The 25,242-nt window shown below is 52.7% G+C and overlaps 9 protein-coding genes across 9 annotated transcripts; 5 read left to right on the forward strand and 4 right to left on the reverse strand.

Annotated features, from left to right (window-relative positions):
* Window positions 1-561: 561 nt before the first annotated feature.
* GT037_006650 (nuclear localization sequence-binding protein) lies at window positions 562-2,050 on the reverse strand (the record flags this gene model as incomplete). The annotated part of the gene is made up of 2 exons (XM_038931697.1): window positions 562-1,506; window positions 1,553-2,050. The coding sequence occupies 2 exons, from the start codon at window positions 2,048-2,050 to the stop codon at window positions 562-564; spliced, it is 1,443 nt and encodes a 480-aa protein (XP_038785169.1).
* Window positions 2,051-3,349: 1,299 nt separating this feature from the next.
* Window positions 3,350-5,153, forward strand: GT037_006651 (glycosyltransferase family 57 protein; the record flags this gene model as incomplete). The annotated part of the gene is made up of 2 exons (XM_038931698.1): window positions 3,350-3,753; window positions 3,800-5,153. 2 exons carry the CDS (start codon window positions 3,350-3,352, stop codon window positions 5,151-5,153), a joined length of 1,758 nt encoding a protein of 585 aa, XP_038785170.1.
* A 194-nt stretch (window positions 5,154-5,347) lies between these two features.
* GT037_006652 (cytochrome c oxidase copper chaperone cox17) lies at window positions 5,348-5,691 on the reverse strand (the record flags this gene model as incomplete). Its single annotated transcript, XM_038931699.1, has 3 exons — window positions 5,348-5,481; window positions 5,546-5,617; window positions 5,682-5,691. The coding sequence occupies 3 exons, from the start codon at window positions 5,689-5,691 to the stop codon at window positions 5,348-5,350; spliced, it is 216 nt and encodes a 71-aa protein (XP_038785171.1).
* A 327-nt stretch (window positions 5,692-6,018) lies between these two features.
* On the forward strand, window positions 6,019-7,369 carry GT037_006653 (ran gtpase activating protein 1; the record flags this gene model as incomplete). Its single annotated transcript, XM_038931700.1, has 2 exons — window positions 6,019-6,210; window positions 6,275-7,369. 2 exons carry the CDS (start codon window positions 6,019-6,021, stop codon window positions 7,367-7,369), a joined length of 1,287 nt encoding a protein of 428 aa, XP_038785172.1.
* A 355-nt stretch (window positions 7,370-7,724) lies between these two features.
* Window positions 7,725-9,121, reverse strand: GT037_006654 (uncharacterized protein; the record flags this gene model as incomplete). The annotated part of the gene is made up of 3 exons (XM_038931701.1): window positions 7,725-8,671; window positions 8,750-8,879; window positions 8,939-9,121. The coding sequence occupies 3 exons, from the start codon at window positions 9,119-9,121 to the stop codon at window positions 7,725-7,727; spliced, it is 1,260 nt and encodes a 419-aa protein (XP_038785173.1).
* Window positions 9,122-10,660: 1,539 nt separating this feature from the next.
* On the forward strand, window positions 10,661-12,462 carry GT037_006655 (uncharacterized protein; the record flags this gene model as incomplete). The annotated part of the gene is made up of 4 exons (XM_038931702.1): window positions 10,661-10,825; window positions 10,866-10,878; window positions 10,928-11,772; window positions 11,824-12,462. The coding sequence occupies 4 exons, from the start codon at window positions 10,661-10,663 to the stop codon at window positions 12,460-12,462; spliced, it is 1,662 nt and encodes a 553-aa protein (XP_038785174.1).
* Window positions 12,463-14,015: 1,553 nt separating this feature from the next.
* GT037_006656 (uncharacterized protein) lies at window positions 14,016-14,216 on the reverse strand (the record flags this gene model as incomplete). The annotated part of the gene is made up of 1 exon (XM_038931703.1): window positions 14,016-14,216. One exon carries the CDS (start codon window positions 14,214-14,216, stop codon window positions 14,016-14,018), a length of 201 nt encoding a protein of 66 aa, XP_038785175.1.
* A 309-nt stretch (window positions 14,217-14,525) lies between these two features.
* GT037_006657 (lea domain-containing protein) lies at window positions 14,526-19,659 on the forward strand (the record flags this gene model as incomplete). The annotated part of the gene is made up of 2 exons (XM_038931704.1): window positions 14,526-19,022; window positions 19,075-19,659. 2 exons carry the CDS (start codon window positions 14,526-14,528, stop codon window positions 19,657-19,659), a joined length of 5,082 nt encoding a protein of 1,693 aa, XP_038785176.1.
* A 2,185-nt stretch (window positions 19,660-21,844) lies between these two features.
* Window positions 21,845-24,947, forward strand: GT037_006658 (glucose receptor git3 protein; the record flags this gene model as incomplete). The annotated part of the gene is made up of 8 exons (XM_038931705.1): window positions 21,845-21,995; window positions 22,047-22,301; window positions 22,353-22,826; window positions 22,909-23,275; window positions 23,626-23,694; window positions 23,759-23,938; window positions 24,297-24,350; window positions 24,410-24,947. 8 exons carry the CDS (start codon window positions 21,845-21,847, stop codon window positions 24,945-24,947), a joined length of 2,088 nt encoding a protein of 695 aa, XP_038785177.1.
* Window positions 24,948-25,242: the final 295 nt, after the last annotated feature.

The following is a 25,242-nucleotide window of genomic DNA, read 5'->3' on the forward strand; positions in this document are numbered from 1 at the left end:
AAACCTAAGAATTGACTAAACGAACTTGAGAATCACTGCACTAAAGTGGAGGACTGGTTAAACCGGAAGCTTTAAGCCCACATGCGAAGATGTTATGTAACGTGATGCACCTATCGGTGATCCAATCTACCATGTGTCACATAGGACCACAGCTACGGAGCTGGGCGTTCGTAGATAAGCGAAGTGTTCTTACTTGGGTGAAGAGGCCAGCAGTGCTAGAGGACACCACAAGAGGCGTCACTTCGAGCGCATGGTAGTACGGGAAGAATGCTGATGGCTATAAAACGGATCACAACATCACGTAGCAGGTTCAATCAAAGTCTGTTAAATGAATTCGTTATACTATCGACAACTAAGTCTCCATAACCAGCCTAATCAGACCAAGTGGTTGGAGTATCTCTAATCAAACGACTTTTACCCTTGAACGCCATACCCAGAGGTCCGAAACCCAGATTCGATGATCATTTCACATCATATCGTACGGCAGCTCCATTACTTACTCTTCGAAATAATCAAAGCAGATACACGAAAGGATGTGCAAAGTAACGTCCTAGAAGACGCTTAATCGAAGCTCTTCTTTTGTCCCTGGAAGTCGCCGAAGCCACCGCGGTTGAATGAACCACCACGGCCGCCACGAGCACCACCACGGCCACCACCGCGACCGCCACCGAAGCCACGGCCACCTCCACGACCGCCACGGTCGCCGAAGCCACCACGGCCGCCGCCGCGTCCACCGCGACCACCGCCACGGCCACCACCGAAGCCGCCGCTACCGTTGTCCTCACGAGGTTGAGCGTAGTCGATACGGATAGCACGGCCACCGATCTCCTGACCGTTCAAAGCCTCAAGAGCGGCGGTAGCCTCCTCCTGGGAGCCGAAGTCGACGTATCCGAAACCCTTGAGGGAACCAGTGTCACGGTCGGTTGGGAGAGAGACACGGGTGATGTTACCGTACTCTTGGAAAACCTCCTGGATGCTCTCGTTGGAGCACTCGAATGAAACGTTGCCGAGGAAAAGAGTGTTGCTGGGGGGGCTGCGCTTGTCACCGTACTTGTTGGCACGGGCACCGTTGGCATCGGGCTTAGCACGGGGAGTGCTGAAGTCGACGTTGAGCTGGCGACCGTCAAGTTCGTACTCGTGCATCTCCTTCTGGGCCTTGGCGGCATCAGCAGCGTTGGCGAACTCGACGTAACCGAAACCCTTAGCACGGCCAGTCTCACGGTCAGTGATGACACGGCAGCCAACGATCTCACCGAAGCCCTCGAACTCGCGGCGGAGCCAGTCCTCATCGATGTTCCAGCTCATGTTGCCAACGAAGAGGTTCTTGACACCCTCCTCAGCGGCGGGCTCCTCAGTCTTGGTCTTCTTGATAGCGGGGGCAGCTGCCTCCTCAGCCTTGCGCTTTTTGGAGGGAGCCTCCTCGCTCTCGGAAGCAGAAGAGTCGTCGGAGTCGGAGTCGGCGTCAGAGTCGTCAGAGGAGTCGTCAGAGTCGGAGGTGGAGGTTGCCTGTCAAAGTTAGTCTACGTCGTGTGAGTTGAAGTGCTAAACTGACCTCAGCCTTAGCGGCAGGCTTCTCGTCCTCAGACTCGCTGCTGTCGGAGTCGCTGTCGGAGTCGCTGGACTCAGCCTTGGCTGCGGCCTTCTTTACGCTATTGGCCTTGGGGGCAGGCTTCTCCTCCTCGCTGCTGTCACTGTCGCTGTCCTCCTCGCTGCTGTCGGACGAGTCAGAATCAGAGTCGGCCTTAGCAGCGGCCTTAGGAGCAGCCTTGGCAGGAGTCTTCTTCTCGACGACCTCCTCCTCGCTGCTGCTCTCAGAGGATTCTTCGCTCTCGCTCTCGCTCTCAGACGAAGAATCAGACTCAGGCTCTGGGGTAGGAGCCTTCTTCGACTTCTTCTTGTCCTTGATGTTGGAAGCAACTGACTTGGCAATGTCCTTGCTCTTCGACTTGGGAGTAGCAGCGGGCTTGGTAACGCGGCCGGCCTTGACGGCGGCGACCTCGGACTTCTTGTCCTTCTTGGACGACTTGTCCGCAACCTTGGTCTTGCCCATTTTGATGATAGGTAACTAGATCTACAACGTATTAGTATTGTGAAACATGCGACGAAAGCGCCAATGATGTGTGGTAGAAAAAGGAAAGAGAGGAGTCGACGGCAATGACGCCGTCGCTCGGGCGCTGACACCCAAAGGTTGTCATGTGCGCCAGCCTGCTTGGTCTGATTGTCTCAAATTGCGAAAAGCCCACTGGTATCTCTCGAGACCACACGAAGCGGATATCCCTCAAGCCCACGGAAAGCCCACAAGAGCCCACAGAAAACCGAGCCTCAAGGCAGCGCGTTCCCGCAAAAGCCGAGAAGCCGGAAGATTAACCCTCATAGTAGCAAAAAGCCCTCAGGATGATCTTGTCGTGCCCTGGCGAGCGACAGACGTGCCCTCTGTAATGTGTGTTAAGGAAAAGCCAAACGTTGCCCACTGACTTGTATATTGATCTGGTACTGGATGTTGCCCTCAGTAGCCCACTTGAGAATCGCGAAAGCCCTCAGTGTATGTTTCGAACGGTAAATGTTCGAAAAGAAATGTGAAGAAGGTTGATGGTAGGTGGTGGTTAGCAAATGGGTGGGAGCGCGCAGTTTATGTAGCAGAAAGATCAGCATCGAACTTTTCAGCGGATCCGGGGTCCGAGTGTTGCGCTAGAGACGCGCTCTCAGAAGTACGCTACAGTCGCCCCACTGCGAACCCATCCAACGGCGACGGCGACGGCGGTATACCCTTGAGGTAAAGACTTAAGGGTCTCTGGATGCTTTTTTTCATTGAGAATGTGGACAAGTCACGGTAAGCCCTTGGTGATAATACTAGGAATTTCGTGGCTGGCAGAATCCATCACCTGATTTGATCTTTCAAACCAGGTAAAATCTTCTATCCACAAGTTCACATTAAGAGTACCCAATAGTCTAAACAGGCAGCGGATACAACAAATCTTAGAGAGTATGTGTACCGAGGCTGTCTACTGGGTTGTCGGGGTCGCACTCAAAGCAGCTTTGTCACGCTTCGGTGTATGCATCTTTTTGGAGCGACACCTAGACCATGTCGACCCGATTGAGACGTGATGTGCATACAAGTAGTTCAATGGAATCAACAGAACCTAAACGGTAAGTTCAGAAAGACACTTTCCAGGCAGAAATTCCTTTGTATGCCGGTGCATTGTCGGACGATGGCTGGGGATAGAACTCTTCGCAGCAGGGCTCAAAATGCAGGGCAGCGGCTAGCTCGGATGCGGTAACGCGTAAATCGATCCGCCACGTTCCTCGAATCCGTCCAGACCCTCTCCAAGCTCACTTGGGTAGCTCCAACATGGCATCTCCAGCAGCTCACAAGCCGCGACGGCGGCGAAAGATTGAAGAAGGCTCTCTCGCCCAGGTCGCTCACGGTACACTCGATCTCGACCAGTCTACCAATGCACGGAAGCCCGCATTCCCTCTCGTCGCGTTCCTCTGGCCAGCGAAAGGCACCGTCTCGCAATGGATCACGATACCCCTCATTCTAATGGTAGTCGGCCTATTCAGATGGACTGTCAGCTTGTGGGGCTACTCTGGATACCAATCACCGCCAATGCACGGTGATTTTGAAGCTCAGCGACATTGGATGGAGATTACAAAACATCTACCCGTGTCGAAATGGTACTTTTACGACTTGCAATGGTGGGGGCTGGATTACCCGCCTCTCACGGCATATCACAGCTGGATCTTGGGCGTCATGTATGTGGAAATATTGTATGTTGAACCTTGGTACTGACCATTGTAGTGGCTCTGCTATCAATCCAAAATGGTTCGCTCTTGATGAGTCGCGAGCTCTCGATGACCCCTCCCTCAAGATATACATGCGAGCCACTGTTTTCGTATCCGAATACCTCATCTGCGTTCCCGCGATAGTCATCTTCCTCCGCCGATATTCGCGACTAGAAGGGGTCAATATCTGGGAGTCGTCAATTGCGCTGGTGGCTATCCTGATGCAACCGGGCACCATATTGATCGACCACGGGCACTTCCAATACAACACCGTCATGCTTGGCTTTGCAGTTGCAACACTTTCGAGCATGATCGCTGGAAGACCACTGTGGGGGTGCGTCTTCTTCGTTGGCGCGCTTGGTTTCAAACAGATGGCCTTGTTCTATGCGCCTGCGGTGTTCGCATACCTGCTGGGCATCTGCCTTTTCCCCAAGACCAACATCGTGCGGTTCCTCGCAATTGCGCTGACAACTGTGGCCGCGTTCACTGTGCTGTACCTCCCATTTCTGATGGGTGTCTCATACGATGTCTATACTGGCTTCAACCACGCTCCCCTCGAATTACCACCACTTTTGAATCTGAGATGGTTCATGACACCATGGGATATGAACGCATGGTACTTTCCCTATGTTCTGGAGATGGGGCAGTCGATTCATCGCATATTCCCCTTCTCTCGGGGACTGTTCGAAGACAAAGTTGCGAACATCTGGTGCACGATCCACACGTTCCATAAGCTCAACCGATACCCGATTGAATTGCTTCAGCGACTCGCGCTACTTGCCACCTCCGCTGCTATCCTTCCGCCGTGCATAATCATCTTTATCAAGCCCAAGAAGCAGCTCCTTCCACTCGCTTTCGCAGCCGTCTCCTGGGGATTCTTTCTCTGCTCATACCAGGTACACGAGAAGAATGTGTTGCTTCCTTTGTTGCCAATGACGCTACTTCTCAGCGGAAAAGACGGCTTACTACCCTCCACTCGCGCGTGGGTCGGTCTTGCGAACATGCTCGGCGTTTGGACCATGTTCCCGTTGCTCAAGAGAGATGATTTGCGAGTCCCATACTTTGTCATCTCACTCTTGTGGGCCTATCTTCTTGGTCTTCCACCAATCTCTTTCACCACCTTCCAGGGAGACAGCCGAAGTGGGCTGAGCATTTTCAACAAGATCCTTCACCTCAATGTCTATGTGGCCATGGTTGCATGGCACATTGCAGAGGCATTCTATCCTCCACCAACTGACAAACCGGATCTCTGGGTTGTGGCGAATGCGATTGTTGGAACAGGCGGCTTCGGCCTTTGCTATCTCTGGTGCTTGTGGCGACTTGTAGTCAAGAGTGAGTTGTTTGGAGGAGTAAAAGACAAGACGCAGTAAAGTTTGGCAGTTGGCAATTATTCGTTGTCGCACTTCAGCACTTATTCAAGATACCCAGGTAGATTTTGGAGGGAAGATTTCGGTTCCCCATTCCTCAAATATTGTACAGCCAATACAGAAAAGCCTCTAGTGCACAACGCCACCCATATGCATTTGTGTTGTACATGTCGTATACACTGACGTTGCCCAGTGTGTTATATCTTGAAGCCATATCCAGCCATACATCTCTTGTAATCGTCGACTAGAGTGAAGCACTCTTTTTGGGGGTCGTTCGATGTGGAGAAGAGCATGCATTCGTCGCGCTTGGCCTTTTGATCGGTGCAGACACCTAAAATGTGGCGCATGAAGTCAGCACATGTCTCGCATACACTTCATATGGGGGCGTCACTCACAGCATGGCTTGACTTTCGCCGGCGCAGCAGTGTCCTTGAGGTCTGAGCCCATGTTGGCGGCGGTTGGTGGTGCTACAATCCCATCAATTAGCCCTTCTGCGTCGCATCAATACCATCGTCTAGCCCAGAAGCTTACCTGAAGACATGCTGGCTGTCTGTGTGGTGGTGGTGAATTGAAGGTGATTAGCAATCCATCGCAAAAGTCGCCGAGCATGTCATCGGCTCAACAGCCACTGATCTTGCCGCACACTCCCGCGGCATACGCCACAGGTATGTGGCATGTGGCTGAGACTAACCCTGCAGGCGACAGGGGTCTAGACAATGAACCAAACCCCACTACGACGCCAAAACAATTGCGACCCACGAGTCACACGCACTATAAACGAGTCCTTTCGCCCCCCCCCTGTTGCTATCTTGTTGTTTACACTTGAGACTATTACTAGTACTACTTGCAAAAAGGGCCTGTGAAGAACATGGTTGGAGCAAAGATCTTCTCGATTGAGGGCAAGGGCCTGAAACTCACCACCGCGGAGGATATTGAGCCACACATCCAGGACCTGAAGAGCAACAACGATGTAGAGGAGATCAAGTTCTTGGGCAACACATTGGGCATCGGAGCCAGTGAGGCTCTTGCTAAGGTCTTGGAGGGCAAGAAGAGTCTACAGGTAATATTTACAACCCCGCTTGGCCGCGATGCGATGTCAAAAAAGGGACTGACCCAATCTCCAGGTCGCAAACCTCGCCGACATCTTCACCTCGCGTCTCCTCTCTGAGATCCCGCCTGCGCTATCGCACCTCCTCACCTCCCTCCTCACCCTGCCAAACCTCCACACCGTCGATCTTTCGGACAACGCGTTTGGCCTCAACACCGTTGCCCCGCTCGTAGACTTCCTGTCGCAACACACCCCACTACGCTACCTCTACCTAAACAACAACGGTCTCGGACCCGCAGCCGGTGTTCTCGTCGCCGATGCACTCACCGCGCTCGCCGCCAAGAAGGAGGCAGCACGGAAGGATGGCAAAGAAGTCCCAGACCTGGAGCTCGTAATCTGCGGTCGCAACCGTCTGGAGAACGGCAGCATGGCCGCATGGGCAAAAGCATATGCCGCCAATAGTGGCGTCAAGACCATCAAGATGACACAGAACGGCATTCGTCAGGAGGGTATCTCACACCTCATCACCAACGGTCTCGCACACCTGTCTAAACTAGACACGCTCGATCTCCAAGACAACACATTCACAGCCATGGGCGCAAATGCCCTGAGCAAAGCCGTCGGAAACTGGACCGAGCTCCGTGAGCTTGGCGTAGGCGACTGTCTCCTCAGCGGACGCGGAGGCGTTGCGCTCGCCGCCGCGCTGGAGAAGGGCAAGAACAAGAAAGTTGAAGTCCTCCGCCTCCAATTCAACGATATCAACGCCAAGGGCCTTGCTGGCCTGGCTTCTGCCTCTTCGTCCGCCCTTCCTGCTCTCCGTCGTGTGGAAATAAATGGCAACAAGTTCGACGAGGAGGACCCTAGTATCGAGAAGCTCCGCGGTGTGCTCGATGAGCGGAAAGAGGCGTCTGGTGAGCACGAGGACGATGAGGAGTACTGGGGTCTGGACGAGCTAGATGAGTTGGAGAGCGAAGACGAAGATGAAGAGGAGAGTGACGCGGAGGAGAAGCGCGGCGATGCTGATGACGACGAGGAGGGTGTCGAGGTCGAGGAGAAGGCTGCGAGACAGATTGTCGAGGATACCAAGGCCGAGGAGAGCAATGTGCCACAGGAGAAGGATAAGAAGGTTGATGATTTGGCGGACCTCATGTCCAAGACGGAAATTAAGTGAGTGGGTTGCATTGGGCGTAAGGATAGTGTTCAGAAACCGACGAGGCCTTATCGTGCATTTAGCGGCTTGGAATGGTCAGTAAAGGTTTCTTTGAGTAGGTTCGTAAGAATTGATACCATGGATGTTTTTTCATGTTTGCTTCACGTTTGCAGAGTAGGAGATGAAACCTGAATACGGGTTTTTGTAAGGAAGAAGGTAGATATGGTTCATTTGGGTGTCCTGCAGACGGCTCAATTATGTATACAGGTTCGTATGCCATTTGACAATATTTCGTTAGAGTCCATCTCTAATACCCCTTCTTTCTCCATCTTCCCAGGTATTTTACCGAGATCCGTGGTCACTCTTACCAAGCCACTCAGTTGGTGTAGCCGCAGCGGGAACAGATCTCGCCGTCTTCTAGCTGAAGGTCATTGCTCTCATCGACACAGTCATGGCCCTTGTTCACGAGATGCTTCTTGCAGGCTTCCTTTTTGCTGTTGTCCAACTCCTCATCAACCTCTTGGATATCCTTGTCGAGTTGGGAATGTTCTTTGCGGTGCTCCGTCCTAGAAGATTTGGAAACGTTACCGAGAGACTCTTGTGCTCTACGCGAGATGAATGACTGCGCAGTGGCACTAAGGCTGCGAGTCCCAGTGTGGCCAAGGGAGCGCACGTCGCGAGAGTGAAGAGTGTCGGTATCAGTATGGCTAACGGTGCCCTTCTCAGTCTTGGGCCTGATAAACGCCTCCGTGTCGCATCCGTTCTCATCCTTGGTATGGCGAAATTGCTCTTCAGGTGAGGTAATGCTCTTGCTATTGGTACGAGAACGTCTGCTGCTGGCGACTGAACCACGCCTTGCTGAAGTGTCGCTCTTCGCAGTGCCGCCGTTAGTACGAACTTCGAGAGAGTGTGGCTTGTCGGTCCCTGATTTGGTTGCAATTTCTGCCTCGGTCTTGGGCCTGATAGCCATATCTGCATGGTGAAACTCGTTCAACCTCTCTTGACAGAATTGCTGCTGAGGCGATGTGAAGTTTCTGCTGTTGGCCCGGGATCGCCCATGGATGGGACTCGAAACGGATCCAGATCCGCTGCTCAGTGACAGTTGACGCTCACGTTTAGCTACGACAGACTGAGCTGCAGCGGCGATACCCCCTTTCTCGGTATGACCATGGGCACGAGCTTCGAGGGAATGGAGATGGTCAGCCTCGGTCTTGGTGACAGTGCCTTGCGCGATTTTGTGTTCGATCTTAGCGATTTCCTCTTGGAGCTCAGCCTCGACTTCGGGATGGGGAGCGTTGGTATGACCGACGGCCTTTTGTAGTTCTGTGGCGTTGTCAGTGTATGTCTCAACACTCAGCTCAAGGCCAGTTGGGTGGGCATGTAGTAGGCTCATGGACTTACTACTAACAATGCTCTGAGCAACACGAAGTATCTCGGTAGTTGCTTCCTCAGAGCTGCCGTCCATAGCGGCATGCAGGTCCTTGGCGGCCATCAGCAGGGAACGATGAGGGGCCTGATCGTGACTGGGTCCCTGATATTGCACACCTTGTTAGCAATAGCTAAGGATTCGACGGCAGAGATAATGCGGACCGCTCTGTCGTCAGGCTTAGCGACGTTCTCAGTCAGAATGCGAGCCTCGTCCGCCGTGATGCTGCCTGGATCCGTCTTCAGCTTCTTCAGTACATACTCCAGTTGGTCCTGAAATCGCTGGGACGATGTGGTGGCATCGCTGCTAACGTCCGAAGTCGTCTTCTCGCTGAGAATGTCGCTCATGATGGCTGATAGAGGTGAGGTTGTAGGTGATGCTTGAGTGAAAGAAGTGGTGGGCTGAAAGTGTAGAGAGAAGAAGTGAGGTAGTAGTGTCTTATATTGGTGGTGACGCCGCTGTATGGAAGCAAAGTACAGGAGCAAACGGTGAGATCAGACGACACTGACAGCAGTTCTTTCCTGGACCAGGTGAAAACCCAAGGCAAATCTCATATCCAACGGAACATTTCCCTGAAGATGAACTAGATGCCGCTTACGAGTTCGCATATTCTGCGATTTGCTCTTTCCATAAGTACCGCAGACAGCTACTGTGACAACGCAAGTGAGTGATGGCACTATAACGTTCGGGTTAGAAAAGGCCAAACGTATGGAGCAAAACAATTTTTAACTTTCAATTAAAATTGTGAGAAATTTACAACATGATGCAGCGTCCTATCAAGCTCGACATGTCTTTGCTCAAGAGGTGATGATTGACCACACAATAAGTGAGGACTAGAAAGGAAGAATGATTTTGCCTACATGCATTACATCTACAAATCATTGCCGTTTGTACTCGCCTCCTTCACCACCAGGGCCCACATCATTGTCCATACCATCCCCAAAATCAGCCTGCTTATCACGCTTCCGTTTGGTTGCTTCCTCATTGTCACCTAAATCGCTTGCTATACCCAACTCCTCACATGCACCGTCCATGACTTTCTCTTTCATGTACGCATCAAATGCATCATCTCCAGCTGCAAAGCTAGATCCTGCCGCCAACCCATCTTCTAGGGAGAGTTTAGGGATCTAGACATCGCTCTGGCTACGATCGCGGACGGGTCATGAATCGTACCCGTAGACAGAATCCTCTTTAGAATCGAAATGGAAATCGGCATTGTCCTGCAAAAGTGATCGGTTCTCCCCTTCGTCGTCATCGGAGATATCTTCTTGATCGATGTCTTCCGGTACTAGTTCGACGGTGTTGAGACTATGCGCCTCGATCACGCTACATTTGCTGATGTGTTTGAACTTCGGATCTTCCTACTGCAATGCAACATCGTCACACAGTTCACTAGCATTTGAGACAATCTCTGTAGCTCCACTGACCTGAATCCATGTCGATGTGCTAATAGTCAGGAGACGTATTGATAAGGATTGATTAGTTTGGGAGGTTGAGGATAAAAGCAAGCAAGGGATCCGAACGAATGCGATGACGGAAGCGGCCCTGAGTAGCGGTGGATGGGTAATATGCCAGCTGATGTGCACAAGTCTAACTTACTTGACAAACTGGGCTTGTTGGTTCGTTGATCCGGATGGCTGCATAGTAAAACGAGTTTGAAGAATGCAGAAGGTTGGTTTGACAACAGTGTCCGCTGCAGTATAGCCGTTGGCAAAAGGTCTTGGTGTTTGTCCGCTGCGCGATGACGCGGCCGCTGCCGAAAAGCCGAAAAGCCAGGATGAATAGCTCACTAGCCCCACCAAAATCCCGCCGTCAAGCCTCAACACCCACCTCTACTGTGTACCTGCACCGATGTCCTGCGCCACATATAGGTTTACTCCGCCAGAATGGTCAGCGCCCAAGATGTCGCGGGTCGCAAGTCAGACACGGGTTCGGATGAGCAAAAGCAAGCCGCGCAGATGATCCAGCGCAACTATCGCGGCTATCGAGAGCGTAGGCAGCTTCAAGGCATGGGCCTAGATGCTAGCGCACGTTGGGCAGAGGTCCGAGACGTTTGCCATACATCAGAAGACATGCAACTAATGGTACCAGGCTATACGTGATGGTCAGCAGTCTACCCCGATATCTACTGCGCCTAAGCTAAACCTCTAAAGCGAAATGGCGTAATGCGACGAGACCCAAGCCGCGCGCGGAAGAGGCGGCTTTGCGCGAGAGCCTCACCACACCCGAGGAACGTTCACGAGCCAACTCGACGGCAGCGCGCGAGAAGTGGAAGCGTGTAGGCGAGATAGCGCGGCGAGCAGGAGCCGACGATCCCTACGATGTCTCGCCCACGGATGACGAGGATGCGCCCGAGAACCACACTGAACAGCGGCGGAAGCAGAACGAGTCAAAGGCCGAGCGTGAGAAGACAGCCAAGATGATGGATCTCCAGTACTTCTTGGAAATGGTTGACCAGAAGCATCGCTATGGCAGTAATCTAAGGGCTTACCACGACCAGTGGAAGAGAGCAGACACGCATGAGAACTTCTTCTACTGGCTAGACAATGGCGAAGGCAGACACTTCGAGCATCCAACTGTCTCCAGAGAGAGGTTGGACACAGAGAGGGTGCGCTATCTATCGCGAGAGGAGCGCCAAAATTACCTGGTTACCATCGACGACGAAGGACGGTTGAGCTGGGCGAAGAACGGCGAACGGCTCAACACATCTATGGATTACAAAGACAGTGTCAATGGTATTGTACCAGCCGACGACGATACCCCCGCCTATGGTCCGAAGGCCAAACTCCACTCTGGACAAAGTAAGACCCTACGACGAAGTTCGATGATTTCGGTGAGCTCAAGCTCGTCAATCTCGGAGAGCGACGCGGAGGCAGAACACTATGTCAATGAGGATCTCGACAAGGCTAAGGGCATCTCGAAACTCAAACATGTGTCAGCCGCGACTATTCTAAATCACCTACTGCGAAGTTCGGTAAAACCGAACTCGTGGATCTTCGTAAGATGTGCTGTACTCCTTGCTCCAGCCAAACGTACTAACCTAGCATAGGTAGCCGACACGTCTTTCCGCCTGTACGTCGGAATCAAGCAATCGGGTGCCTTCCAGCACAGCTCTTTTCTACATGGGGCCCGCATTTCTGCCGCGGGTTTGATCAAAGTCAAGGATGGCCAGCTAAGGCGCCTCTCCCCCCTGTCTGGCCACTACAGACCTCCTACGAAGAACTTTCGTGCATTCGTGCATTCGATGAAGGAGAATGGAGTGGACATGTCCCGCGTCTCCATATCCCGATCGTATGCCGTACTCGTCGGTCTCGAAGCTTATGTCAAGACACGCAAAAAGTTCAAGCATGGAGTTGAGCACGTTAAGGAGGCAGAGACGAAGGTTGTACACCCAGAAGAATATGAACGTCAAATCGAAGAGCAGAAGGACAAGAGCGAAAGCGCACAGAAAGAGCGGCAACTACTTGCGCAAGAGGCGGAAAGGAAAGAGGCAGAGAAGAAGCAGACTAGTTTCGGTCGGCGACTATGGAAAAGGCTTAGTCGAGGCGGTGGTGAGAACGACGACCTGACACCCAAAGAACGAGAGGCCGCCAAGCAGAAGAGGAAGAAGTGGATATCCAAGTCAGGAGAAGACGTCGAAGATGGTATTCCGCCTGATGGGCATCGGGACTCTGCCCCTGCATCATGAGCGGCTGGACGCGAAGCGGGCTACAAAGCGGGCTGCTACTGTTCCTGCATGACCCCATACCTACCTGCCACTTATCTGCCTGTAGCTTATTTTTACGTACCTACGATATACCCATCGTCGATTGACCAAGTATAGCTAGTGAAGTTGAGGTTGTAGAATAAACACCTTCCCTAAGGACTGTAGATCTACCTTGTTCGCGTGGTGTCATTGCTAGATCATCGTGATGGCGCGCGATCAATGTACTTGGATCGAAAACGTTAAATCCAGGAACCAGAAAACAGGTAATGTCTTGACTCGCTCGCTTTCCAAGCCTCCGGACCCCGTTCCGTGCCGCCATCATTCTTACGAACGGCGGCGACTGACATCATACGCGTCGTCACGGACCCAGATTTCCATCTTTCTTTTTTGGTTACGAAATGTGTGTTGCTGTTGCAGCCTGTTATTCGAGCATGACTCGGCAAATTGCGAGATAGGGGTACCTGAGCTGAATTGATCGATCGTGCGTCTGCGCAGAATTGCTTGTGCAGCTGTGGCGCAAACAGAATTATGGGTACGACGGAGGTGTCTGGATCGAGGCCGCTACACAGGTAGTCCTCATCGAGAACACGTTGTGTGTATAGACGGACTTTTGGTGTCAATAGAATCCCCGGACGTTAGCTACCATGGTAATTTAGAGTTCGCCTGCAGCCTATTAGCGGTGCGTGGTGTCACTCGCAATTGGGAAGCGGCCAACGTCCCGACCGTTGCGCTGGAGCCCCGCCGTTCATCGTATCGAGACACGGCGTGGTGGGAGCTCTTCCAGCTCCAGCCAACATAGGAACGTCCGGACGTGATACTTTTCGGATGCTCTGTGCCGAATACCGTCGTTCCTGATCTCCCAGCCGCAGTAACGCAGGGTCTCCTTTCTTTCCCATGCCATGTCGCGCCTCAAGCTCGTGTTGCTCACGATAGTGGTACCGAGGTTTGGTAGCGTGCAGCGATCGGCCGCCAAAAGGGAGCTATAGCTGTGCTAAGCGACGTTTGAGCAGGGGAGCTCCCGACGCTGTGACGTCAGTAGTTCGACAATATCATACGCGTCGCTGCAACCTGCTTGGACACACGGCACGACTTGCTCTTCCATCCTGCTGCATGCACCCTTTTGATAGGAGGGGCATCATTCCCGCCAGGGATCTTGTACCCGATCCACAAGAAAGGCAGCCACAGCGTTGCCGATCGGGCCTGGACTCTGTGTGCTTTTATTTCACCAGCGTACTGCATATTGACTTGCTTCGGGGCATCTACAGCCCGGCATTGGCCTGGTAGAGATGAGGCCAGTCTGCCAAACCTCTCTTCATGCATGCCATTGGTTTACTCTTGCAGTGACTAGAGCCGTCCAGTGCAAAGAGTACCATCGTCAATTTTCTTGGCTAAGGTGTTTCAGCTCCACTTCCTGGGGCAATTCAACTTCTACCCTGGCAGCAGTCCGCTCTCCGCGGTTCATCGACGATGCCAAACCATCCCGTTTCCAGCCACAGGCCGCTCCCACCCCTGCTGCAGCAGCTACCCGCTTTGTCTCACCACGCTGAGTGGAGGCCATTCAACAAGGATGTGCTGACGCCCCGCTCGAGGCTGGAGCTTGTGAGTAGTGTGACGCAATACTCCTCTCGTTCGTTGCACGCAGTATGGCGCCAAAGCAGGTTTACCATGCCTCTCCACAACTGAGGCGCAAGCTCTGGCTCAAGGAGGCCAGTATTCGACGTCATCTGTTCCAGCATGCTCACTGATGAGACGTGGTATCATAAATGCCTGCTTCTCTGTGATCCTTCCAACTTTTCTTTCCATACAAAGACGAACCATTCGTCAATTGATATATGACAGACAATTCATCCTCCCACAACTACTCCTACTACTCTTTCCCCCCAACACCTAATAGGAATTCCCCCCGTTCCACACGCTCTCACTCTATATCAAGCAATAAGTCAGGAAGCAGCCATCACCGCGCTACTTCCTACAGCACATCATCATACACAGTGCATCACGGACACGATAACTCGTATAACGTCTCGAGCGTTCTATACAACAACATGCCTTCCCCAGCAGCAGGAAAGGGTGACACCCCCCGCACCCCTACCAAGCTCGGACGCAAGCCGCAATCATCTGCCCCCAAGTTGAACAAGCCTCAGCAAGGCAAATCGGAGGACGCCCCCACCCCCGATATGCCCGAGCAAGCAGAGGATTTGAAGCAACAAGGACAGGAGAAGGCCGAGGACGCAAAGAACCAAGCGCAAGGCACCGCCGAAGACACCAAGCAGAAGGGTGAGGAAGCTGCCCAAGACACCAAGGGCAAGGCGGAAGAGGCTGCTGAGGATACTACCGGCAAGGTCTCACAAGCTGGTGATGAACTCGAGCAGGCCGACCCCAAGCCAATCGACGACGACAACGACGCCGATGAGGAAGATGACGACGACGCTACACACAAGGCTGGAGACGACGCAGAAGACACCGCCGAGGACACTGCCGAAAACACAGAAGACGATGCAACAGAGACTGCCAGCAAGGCCGCTGACACCGGCAAGCAGGCTGGTGGCGGTGCATTGAGCGGTGCTCGCGGTCTCGCTGGCCGCGCATCGAACCTCGCTGGTAAGGCTAAGCAGGACCCACAAGGAGCTGCTCAAGATGCCGGCAACGACATTCAGGAGGGCGCTCAGGAGACAGCGGAAGATGCGCAGGAAACTGCGGAAGACACCGCTGAGGGCGCTCAAGATACCGCTAAGTCTGCCAAGGACACCGCAGAGTCCAAGGTTGGCGACGCGAAGGACACCGCTGAAGATGCCACTGAGGATGCTCAAGGCACCGCAGAGGACGCAACTGAAGACGTTCAGAGCAAGGCTCAGGATGCTACCGACGACGCCAAGGACGCCGCCGAGGACGCTACCCCCGACCTGAGCCTGCTCAAGGGCCTCGAAGTTGACGAGGATGGCATGATCAAGAATGCGGATGGCAGGACGGTCGGACGTCTCGTTGAGGGTGATGCCGAGGACCTCGCTGGCTACCCCATTGGCGACAACGGAGAGATCCTTGACGACGATGGTGATCTCGTCGGCCGCTGCGAACTCACACCCGAGATGGCCGAGGAGCAGGCCAATGAAGCTGCTGGTGAGGCTGGCGACAAGATGCCCAACATCAGCATCTTGAAGGGTCTTACCGCCGACCGATCTGGTCAAATCCTCAACGAGGATGGCGACTTTGTCGGTCACCTTGTTGAAGGCGACCCATCCGCGATCCAGGGCAAGGAGTTCAATGAGAACGGCGAGATCCTTGACGACGACGGCAACGTCATCGCCAAGGCAGAGCTTTCACCTGAAGCCGCCGACCTCCCTGCTTACCAGCAAGATGACGACGAGGAGGATGAGGAGGACGGTGGTGCCACCGAAGGCGTCACCGATGCTGTTGACGGAGCCAAGTCTACAGCAGAGGAGAAGGCTGCTGATGTTGAGGACGAGCTTCCTGGTGTTGAGGCCCTCGAGGGTATGGAGATCAACACGCAGGGAGAAATCCTCAACGACGACGGCGAAGTCGTTGGCAACGTTGCTGACGGCGATCTCGAGAACATCGAAGACGTCAAGGGTCTCACCGTCAACGACAAGGGCGAGGTTGTTGACAAGGACGGCAACGTTCTCGGCACGGTTGAACTTGCTGAAGGCGCTGCTGACAAGCTCAAGGAGTCCGCCTCCGGTGCTCTCGACACCAGAATCTTGGACGGCCTCAAGGTCAACAAGAAGGGCAAGGTCCTTGATTCTGAAGGTGAGGAGATTGGTGAGCTCAAGGAAGGTGAGCTCAGCGAGTGCGCTGGCAAGAAGCTCAACGATAAGGGTGAAGTCCTCGACAAGGACGGCAATGTCATTGGCAAGGTTGACGTTGTTCCTGGAGAGGCCGCTTTCACCGCCATCAAGGAGCTTAAGGAGCAGCTCGGTGAGCCCCTTGAAGGCGATGAAGAAGATGAGCAAGAAGAGGGAGAGCCTGAGATGAAGGAGATCACCCCTGAGATCGACGAGCTTGAGGGCTTCAAGGTCAACAAGAAGGGTCAAGTTCTCGATGAGGAGGGTGAACCCATTGGTGAGCTCATCGAGGGTGACCCAGCCAAGTGTGCCGGTAAGAAGATCAACGAGAAGGGCGAAGTTATCGACAAAGATGGCAACGTCCTTGGCAAGGTCAAGGCACTGCCCAAGATGGTTGAGGCTTCCGAAGTCCCCGAACCCGAAGTCAAGGAAGTTGAAGTCACACCAGACATCAACGAGCTTGAGGGCCTGAAGGTCAACAAGAAGGGTCAGGTTCTTGACGAGGAGGGCGAACCTATCGGTGAGCTTATCGAAGGTGACGCTAAGGAGTGCGCTGGAAAGAAGATCAACGACAAGGGCGAGGTTCTTGACAAGGACGGAAACGTCATTGGAAAGGTCCAGGCTCTGTCCAGGATGGTCCAGCAGCAAGTTGACGAGGCTGAGGATGCCGCCGAAGACGCTCAAGACGCCGCCGAGGATGCTCAGGATGCTGCCGAAGAAGCTCAAGACGATGGTCGTCCTCCTCTATCCATCCTTGATGGTCTTACCGTCAACAAGTCCGGCAAGCTCGTCGACGCCAACGGCAACATCGTTGGTGAGCTCACTGAAGGTGACGCGAAGAAACTGTCCAAGTCTGGCACCACTTGCGATGCCGAAGGCCAGTTCTGGGACAACAAGGGCAACGTCATTGGCCGCGCCCAGACCATTCCTCAGGAAGAAGGCGAGGAGGAAGCTCCCTTCGCCGGTCTTGATGGCCTTGTTGTGGTCAAGGATGGCTTCGTCGAGGACGACAAGGGCAACCGCGTCGGCCAGGTCGTCGAAGGCGACGCTAAGAAGCTTGTCGGCCGTGCCGTTGACGAGGATGGCGATATCCTTGACAAGAAGGGATCAGTCGTCGGTCACGCCGAGCGCTACGAAGAGCCCGAGGAGGAGGCTCCTGAAGAGGAGCAGCCTGAGGACTTGTCCATCCTTGATGGCAAGACTGTCAACAAGCAAGGCAACGTTATCGGAGATGAGGGTGTGCCAATCGCTCGCCTCGTCGAGGGCAACCCCAAGGAAGTTGCAGGCCGCAAGATCAACGATGAGGGTCTCATCTTTAACGACAAGGGCAAGCAGATTGGCCGCTGCGAGCTTATCCCCGAGAACGAGCGTGAGAGCAAGCCTGAGGGCATCTTCGCTGGTCTCGAGGGTCTCCGCGTCGTTCAAGGCGGCATGGTTGCCGACGAGGATGGCAACACAGTTGGCCAGATTGTTGAGGGCAACCCTAAGCGTCTTGTTGGCATGGCTGTTGACGAGGATGGCGACATTCTTGACAAGTACGGCAACGTCAAGGGCCACGCTGAGCCTCTTGAGGAGGAGGAGGATGAGGAGCCTGCCGACCTTTCGATTCTCGACGGTCTTACCTTGAACAAGCAAGGTTACCTTACCAACAGCGAAGGTATTCCCGTCGGAAAGCTTGTCGAGGGCAATGCTGCCGAGCTCGCTGGACGCAAGTCTGACGGCGATGGTCTCATTCATGGCGACACTGGCAAGGTTGTCGGTCGCTGTGATATCATTCCTCCCAACGAGCGCCCTGAGCGCAAGGAGGGACCATTCGCCGGATTCGAAGGACTTCGTGTTGTCAAGGACGGATTTGTTGAAGACAACGACGGCAACCGTGTTGGCCAGCTTACCGAAGGTGACGCCAAGCGTCTTGTTGGTCACACAGTCGATGAAGACGGTGACATTATCGACAAGTATGGTAATGTTAAGGGTCACGCCGAGCCATGGTCTGAAGAGGAAGAAGAGGAAGTTGACCTCTCCGCCCTTGCTGGCTGCACTGTTAACAAGGCCGGCAACATCGTTGACTCCAGTGGCCAAGTCATTGGTCGCGTTGCTGAGGGTGATCCGGCTACCCTCGCTGGCAAGAAGGTTGATGGTAAGGGCCAGATCTGGGACAACGAAGGTAACGTCATTGGACGTGGTGAGCTTGTCCATGGCGCAGACAACCGACCCGAAGGCCCATTCGCTGGCTTTGACGAGGCAACTGTCGTTAAGGACGGAACTGTCCAGACACCCGCTGGCGACATCATCGGTCGCATCACTGAGGGTGATGTCAAGAAGCTTGTTGGCCACAAGGTCGATGAGGATGGCGACATCAACGACAAGAACGGCAATGTCATCGGCAAGGCTGAGCGCTGGGAGCCCGAGGAGAAGGAGCGTCGCATCAACCCCATGGCTGGCATGCGTGTCAACAAGGAGGGTGAGGTGCGTGACGAGAACGGTGATGTTATGGGTCGCCTCACTGCTGGTGACCTTGGTCACTGCGCTGGCCTTGAGATTGATGACAACGGCTACGTCGTCGACAACGATGGTAACAAGGTCGGTGAGGTTACTCTCTTGGAGAACATCCAGGAAGAGGACGAGGAAGAGACCGACGAAGAGAGGCAACGTCGTGAGGACTCCGAGCTGGCCAAGAAGATGTCCGCCATCTGTGAGGACACTCTTCAGCGCGTCCAGCCTGTCATGAAGCAGATTACTGAGGTATGTTTCATCCCTACTGACTTATATCAAACGCATAGTAACATCTACATAGTACATCGAGCAAGCCGATCGCACACCTCGCGACGAGCTCGACGAAGAGGAGCTTGTCAACAACGTCAAGCCTCTTATCGAGGAGGGTTCTCGCATTCTCAACGACTGCAACGGCTCACTCCGCGGTCTGGACCCCGATGGTCGCATCGCTGCCCAAGCCAAGGGTCGTCAACAGACTGGCGAAGCCTCGCCCGAGGAGTACAAGTTGGCCGACAACCTCAAGGAGCTTACTACCACAGTTGTCACTACCATCGACAACGCGAAGAAGAAGATCTCCGATATGCCTCACGCCAAGAAGAAGCTCAACCCTCTTTGGGCCCTGCTCACTGAGCCCCTCTTCCAGATCATCGCTGCTGTTGGTCTGTTGTTGACGGGTGTACTCAATCTTGTTGGCAAGCTGCTTAACGGTCTGGGTCTCGGTGGCCTCGTCAACGGCTTGCTAGGTGGCCTTGGTATCAACAAGCTGCTTGGTGGCCTTGGACTTGGCGGTCTAGGCGACATGCTTGGAGGCGGCGACGACAAGAAGAAGAAGAAGGGTGCTTCCGGTCCTATGAGCATGGTCGGCGGCTTGCTCGGCAAGAAATAGATGCTTTGACGGTGTCTGAGTAGTTGTGGGGGGAAGATGAAGTAATGTCTGTTCACATCTTTGGTTCGAAAATTGTTTTGCATATGATACCACTACCTTACCTGGTAGTGCTCTGTCATCATGGAAGTTGGCAGGTCTTTGCCTTTTTCCCGTTTGAATGGATTTTGGTCACACAAGAGCTGGAAGATCGGGGGGTCTGAAGGTCGACCTTTTGTCGCCAAAGGAAAAGAAGAGCGGGATGCCGGAAAGGAGCTGTGGGCTTTCCTTGGTGGTGGATGTCACATCCAGGTATGGTCCGATGATGGCATGAATTTTCTTGGCTTGCGTTTTCAAAAATCAGCGTTCTTGTTGTCGTGTTTTCCAACGCATCATCATGCCGCGACTCTTTGAGGCCTCAAGAGCGTACGCGCGCATCTTTGGCTAGACCAGCCGGGTTTTCCTTTGTTGCACATAGTTGAGTTTAGCATTGGCGTTGATTGCAAGGGGACGTTCCTGTTGTATGAATAGTAGGAGTAGGCAGTAATCATTGTTCTTGCTTAATGTTCTCTGCTTCTTTGCTTCGAAGTCCACAGCATTTTTATTCTGACGTGGCTGGTGAATCCCTTGATGCTACATGAGTGATGCTGGCAAATGTCTAAGCTGAAGGCGCCTTACTACCTTTTTCAGGACCGGGCCTTGATCGCTGCCGAACCGCGGGTATAACAGTTTCAACGTGCATTTAGCCAAGCTTTCCAAGATGAGTTGCTCCAGGCACGGGACGACTAGAACATGGAGGAAATGAAATCAGCACATGAATCGTGCACCGAGCCAGCATGTTGGACCCTTTACCTAAGCGATCTCCCCACAGCACTGACCATCTGAACTCTGTTGTACTCCTAGCTTTCCACGCTCTTGTTCCCTTGACGATTCAACTTGTTTTTCTAATCATCCCGCTGAGGCCTGGAACGACTCCAAGAGGACTATACTGGTGACATCACTGCCAAGCAGAACACGGAACCAACAACGAATGAGCATCTTAGACCCTGAGCTATTTTCCCAGAAGCACCTACCGAGCAAACCTTCCTGCACCCCTATGCACCTTTGTTTTTCCTGTACCCGACAATTTGGAAGAAGTTGAGCAGTTGAGCAGTTGCGAGAAGCTACTAGATGTAGATCGATGAGAAATGTCCGATGTTAAGATTCCCAGGCGTGGCGGGTAACTCAAGGCGACTAGAAGTATCGCTCGCTCTGCATTGCGCGACTGCTAACTCAACACGGAGAACGTGGCGCGGATCGAAGAGGTGTCGCCATACCGAAGGACGAAGCGTGCACTACATGTGCGATGCCCAAGCTGGGGGGTTGGGATCCCATGGTTCAAGCTCAACCCCTTGCTCTAGTGCGGGTGTGGCGTTGTGGTTTCTCGATATTACCCGAATGGGAAGGTGCTTGGAAAACATTGGTGTAGTAGTAGACTGCGGGTACAGTACCTACTGAGAGATGACTGGCTGGTCCCGATCTCCGACCGCGGTGGCGGATTCGCGCAAACCTTAACTTCAGCTCGTGGTATCATCGACCACCAACTAACGGGACCGATATTAGAAGCACCCAGTCAGAACACCAAACCAAACACGACGGCAGAACTGGCGGTTTACTAGCATCGCATCCCATCATGATGCCCTACGCTTGCACCTTTCATAACATGGCGCTCATCCGAGATGCGATTGGACAGGGAAGGACCTCGGTGTGCCCCGGCCCTACTCGCGGTCTGTCATGACTTCTAACATTCTGGTACACCACATGCTACACCAAATGTATTGAAGGACTTGTTCGTCCTGGACTCTTCGGAGTGCGAGACGTGCGTAGTAGACTCGCTCTTTAAAGCCCTTGGCCGACGGTCGCGGAAGGCGGGAATCAAACCACACGCTCACTTTAAACTTTACCGCTACACCAAGGCTCAGGCACCAACCTCTAGCTCATAGATGCTATTTGCTCGGAAGGCTAAAGACAATAACCGTAGTCACGTAAGGAAACCTCTATTCATACCACCTTTCGGGCAGGAGCACTCAGCACAAAGTTGGAGTGCATTCCTAACATCTAAAGGCACCAACTCAGGTACATCCGCTGGCTCCGACATGAAACTTGGTCACATAACCCTGGACCTGGATACATAGCTACGCTGCTATTCCTAGGCTGTACCTGTTTCGACATGCCTTACGATCTCACAGTTGCTATCCCGACCCTGGTTGGCAGCTTGCTGTCAGCTGTCGCAACCTCTTGTGTTCTCATCTCGTACATTGTGTACGCTGATCAGCAACGGTCTTTTCGTCACGCACTGGTTCTCAACCTTGCTTTGGCTGGTGAGAGTCCTTGACAAATCACTGAGATATTCAACTGACACGTCACAACAGAATTCATTAATTCGCTAAACAATTCAATATCTGGAATCTATGCGATCGTGAACAGGGGTAATATTGCAGAGGGTCCAGCATGTAGCCTCAATGGTTGGGTAGGTCAGTGGTCTGTTCAGGCTGCCGACTTCTCAATCCTAGCCATCGCTGTCGTAACACTCCTTACGATCACCCGCAAGACTTACATGCCAAACGCCTCCCTTTTGAGCAAGGTTCTCATTTGCGCATCCGTATGGGTTATTCCCACCATCACAGGTAAGCCCATAACAGCACGATCATCAATACAAGGCTGACTCAACCCAACAGCGACTGCAGCCGCGGGACTGGAGGAACTGAAACCTGTTAGCGGCAACTGGTGCTGGATATCCGGAAAACGTACGGATTTACGCTACGCTTTAGGTCACGGTTGGAGATTCAGCATCATCCTCGGAACCATTGGGATCTACATCTACATCTGGGTGTATATGCGACGACACTTCATACAGTTACATAATCTTAGCGGAGGAAGATCTTACGGCCAAGGAAGCTCTCACAAAGCTGCCAAACGCCGCACTTTCCACAGAGATAATGCCATTGAGTTAAGGAGCGAGTCGCAGACGGAGCTGCACGAGATCAATGTCGAGTACCGCTATGAAGTCAAGCATTCTGATGGGAGGAGCGGTGCCAGTCTCGGAAAGGACCTTGACATTGAATCCTCGGTGGGCGACAACAGACGCCCTAGTGAAACCACACTCAGCTCCCCATTGTCACCAGTAAGCCCATACATCAAGGATCCATCAGGTACGTGCATTCCTTTCATTCTTGAAAGCCGTTGTTTATGATAGCTTCTTCGTCTATGATAACCCAGTACTGACACGTACAGCCTTGACCAAAGATTTCCCTCCTGCGGACAGCGTACGAAACGTCGCAATAGCCATGCCCGGAAGCACTGCCAAAGTTGCGATCTCCGGAGCCTACGAGTCCGGAACCACTCCCCAGCGCAATGGAGCCAGTCCTCGGGACCTGGAGCGAGAAATCAAGAGAATGCTACTGCTAAATGCATATCCAGTGCTGTACATTATCTTGTGGTTGCCTGGTATTCTCAATCGCCTGGTGGAAGCTTCAGGTCACTCAAGCTACCCATTGACTGTCCTACAGTGCTCAACACAGTATATCGGTCTGGCGAATGCTATTACATATGGGTTCAATGAGCATTTGAAGACGACAGTTAGACGGGATTTTGTGAAGTGGTACAGAAATAGACGGGGAAGAGCACAATTGTCATCATAACTCGTGAGCTACGATGACTGTACCAGTGTATAATTTTAACGTCACATACTATCTTACCCTGCTTGCAGTGAGCGGTGAGAGTGCGGCCCAACGCGATGAAACCTGGATTTTTCATTACTGCGCTGGCTATATTCGTGAGTTTCTTCGTCTTTTTGACAATCCTCCCACCATTCGACGCGCCACTTTAACGAGGATGGCGAATACGAGGCGAGCCACCGATGTGCGTCCAGCGACTTCATCAATAGACCAAGAAGATCACATGTAGGCGCAAAAACATTAGTACTTCACTTCTTCAATCTAACATCAGCAGTACTTTGCGCAACGCTACCGAGTCTCCACTTCTGCGCCTTCCAGCTGAGCTAAGGAATCAGATTTATGAGTACGTATCTTTTATCGTAAGGCTTGAATACAGAAAATGTGCTAACATATTATGCTTTTGGCAGATATGCGCTCGCCGTCGAAGTTTGGTACGACGGCAGCTATATTTACCATGTTCCAGTTTACAGTCGCCGGGATGAACTTCAACTCCTCAGTCCGTTGCGCCTGTGCCGTCAGATTCAGCATGAAGCGGCCTCGCTACTTCATTCACTCCTTATCCTCGCAATCAGAAATTCATGGTTAGGGTCAGGAAATCCGGAAACGATGTAGACATGTATTTCAGGCGTTAAACAGGGCAAAAGATGCCCACTAGCAGTCTTGGTAGAGAGAGGAAATGGAGTGAAAGGCAATATGGGCCAGTGCCACAAACCAGGCGATACATTTACATGGACCTCAAATTCAACTGCTCTTGATAATTGAATATTAGACCAATCATATTACCGTGCCAGCGAACGGTAGCCCAAACGCTCTCTCACTTCTCTGACTATTCTCGGCTTCACCTAGACTTGGGTCCAAGCTCTCGCTCACTTGCCAACTATTTCAATCGAAACCACAACACAACTCACTCTGAACAATAACAACAGAAACAAAAACTACCGATAGGACGTCTGTCAAGATGACTCAAGAGACAGAGACCAAGGCAGCGCACGCGCGAATGTACGTAGTTCAAATGCAATGAGTAAGTGCGGTGAAGGCAACAGCTAAACTTTGAATAGCACGGCTGCGAACCAGCGCAATTCTCCTCTTCTACGACTGCCAGCCGAGCTCCGGAACCGAGTCTACGAGTATGCGCTGGGAGGCCATGAGATCCGGTTGACAACGCCCACCTGGATGACAACGCCCATCCCGGAGACCAAAACCAAGATATACCTGTATCGATGGGGAGTTGTACCAGCTTTTACATTGCTGAAAGTATGCTCCCAAATTTACGCCGAGGCAGCGCTTCTCCCATACAGCCTTAAAACTTTCTTTTTTGATGGAACTCTCAGTCTTGATCTTTTTGTAAAAGAATTCCCTATATCAGCCACACAAGCCATTAGAAGACTGACGCTCAATTATTGGACCGAAATGGGTTTGTTCAGAACTTTCGCCCGGAATGTCGTTCCATTCCAAGGCCTTCAGGAAATTGGATTTGAACGTCCAGCGATATCCGAGCTCCTAGATTACTGTTCAGAGGGAGAGGAAGCTAAGCTTTCGAATGAGTTGACGGAGCTGCAGGCTGAGATGCCTAATCTCAAAGTCTTTGTGCGTTAAAAGCTTCATGGTGAGTGGGGAAAAGCATAGCTCACTGTTTGAGGATGATAGACGGGCAGTCTTACTGGCATCGGCAAGAAACAGCATAAGCTGAAATCAGGATTCCTGACATCAACTATGTATTATATCTCAATGCAACTACAGAAAAGGAAACCGCAAGTGACTATTCTGCTCTCAATCTCTTAGTGAGTCAACAACGTTCTACTTGCAACCCACCTACATCACGACACAGCATGTCCCACGTTATCGTTACCAACTCCCCCTATTCTCTGAGTTCCTTCAATATTTGCCTTGC

Source organism: Alternaria burnsii, assembly GCF_013036055.1.
Source record: "Alternaria burnsii strain CBS107.38 chromosome Unknown 731, whole genome shotgun sequence".
NCBI classification, from domain to species: domain Eukaryota; kingdom Fungi; phylum Ascomycota; class Dothideomycetes; order Pleosporales; family Pleosporaceae; genus Alternaria; species Alternaria burnsii.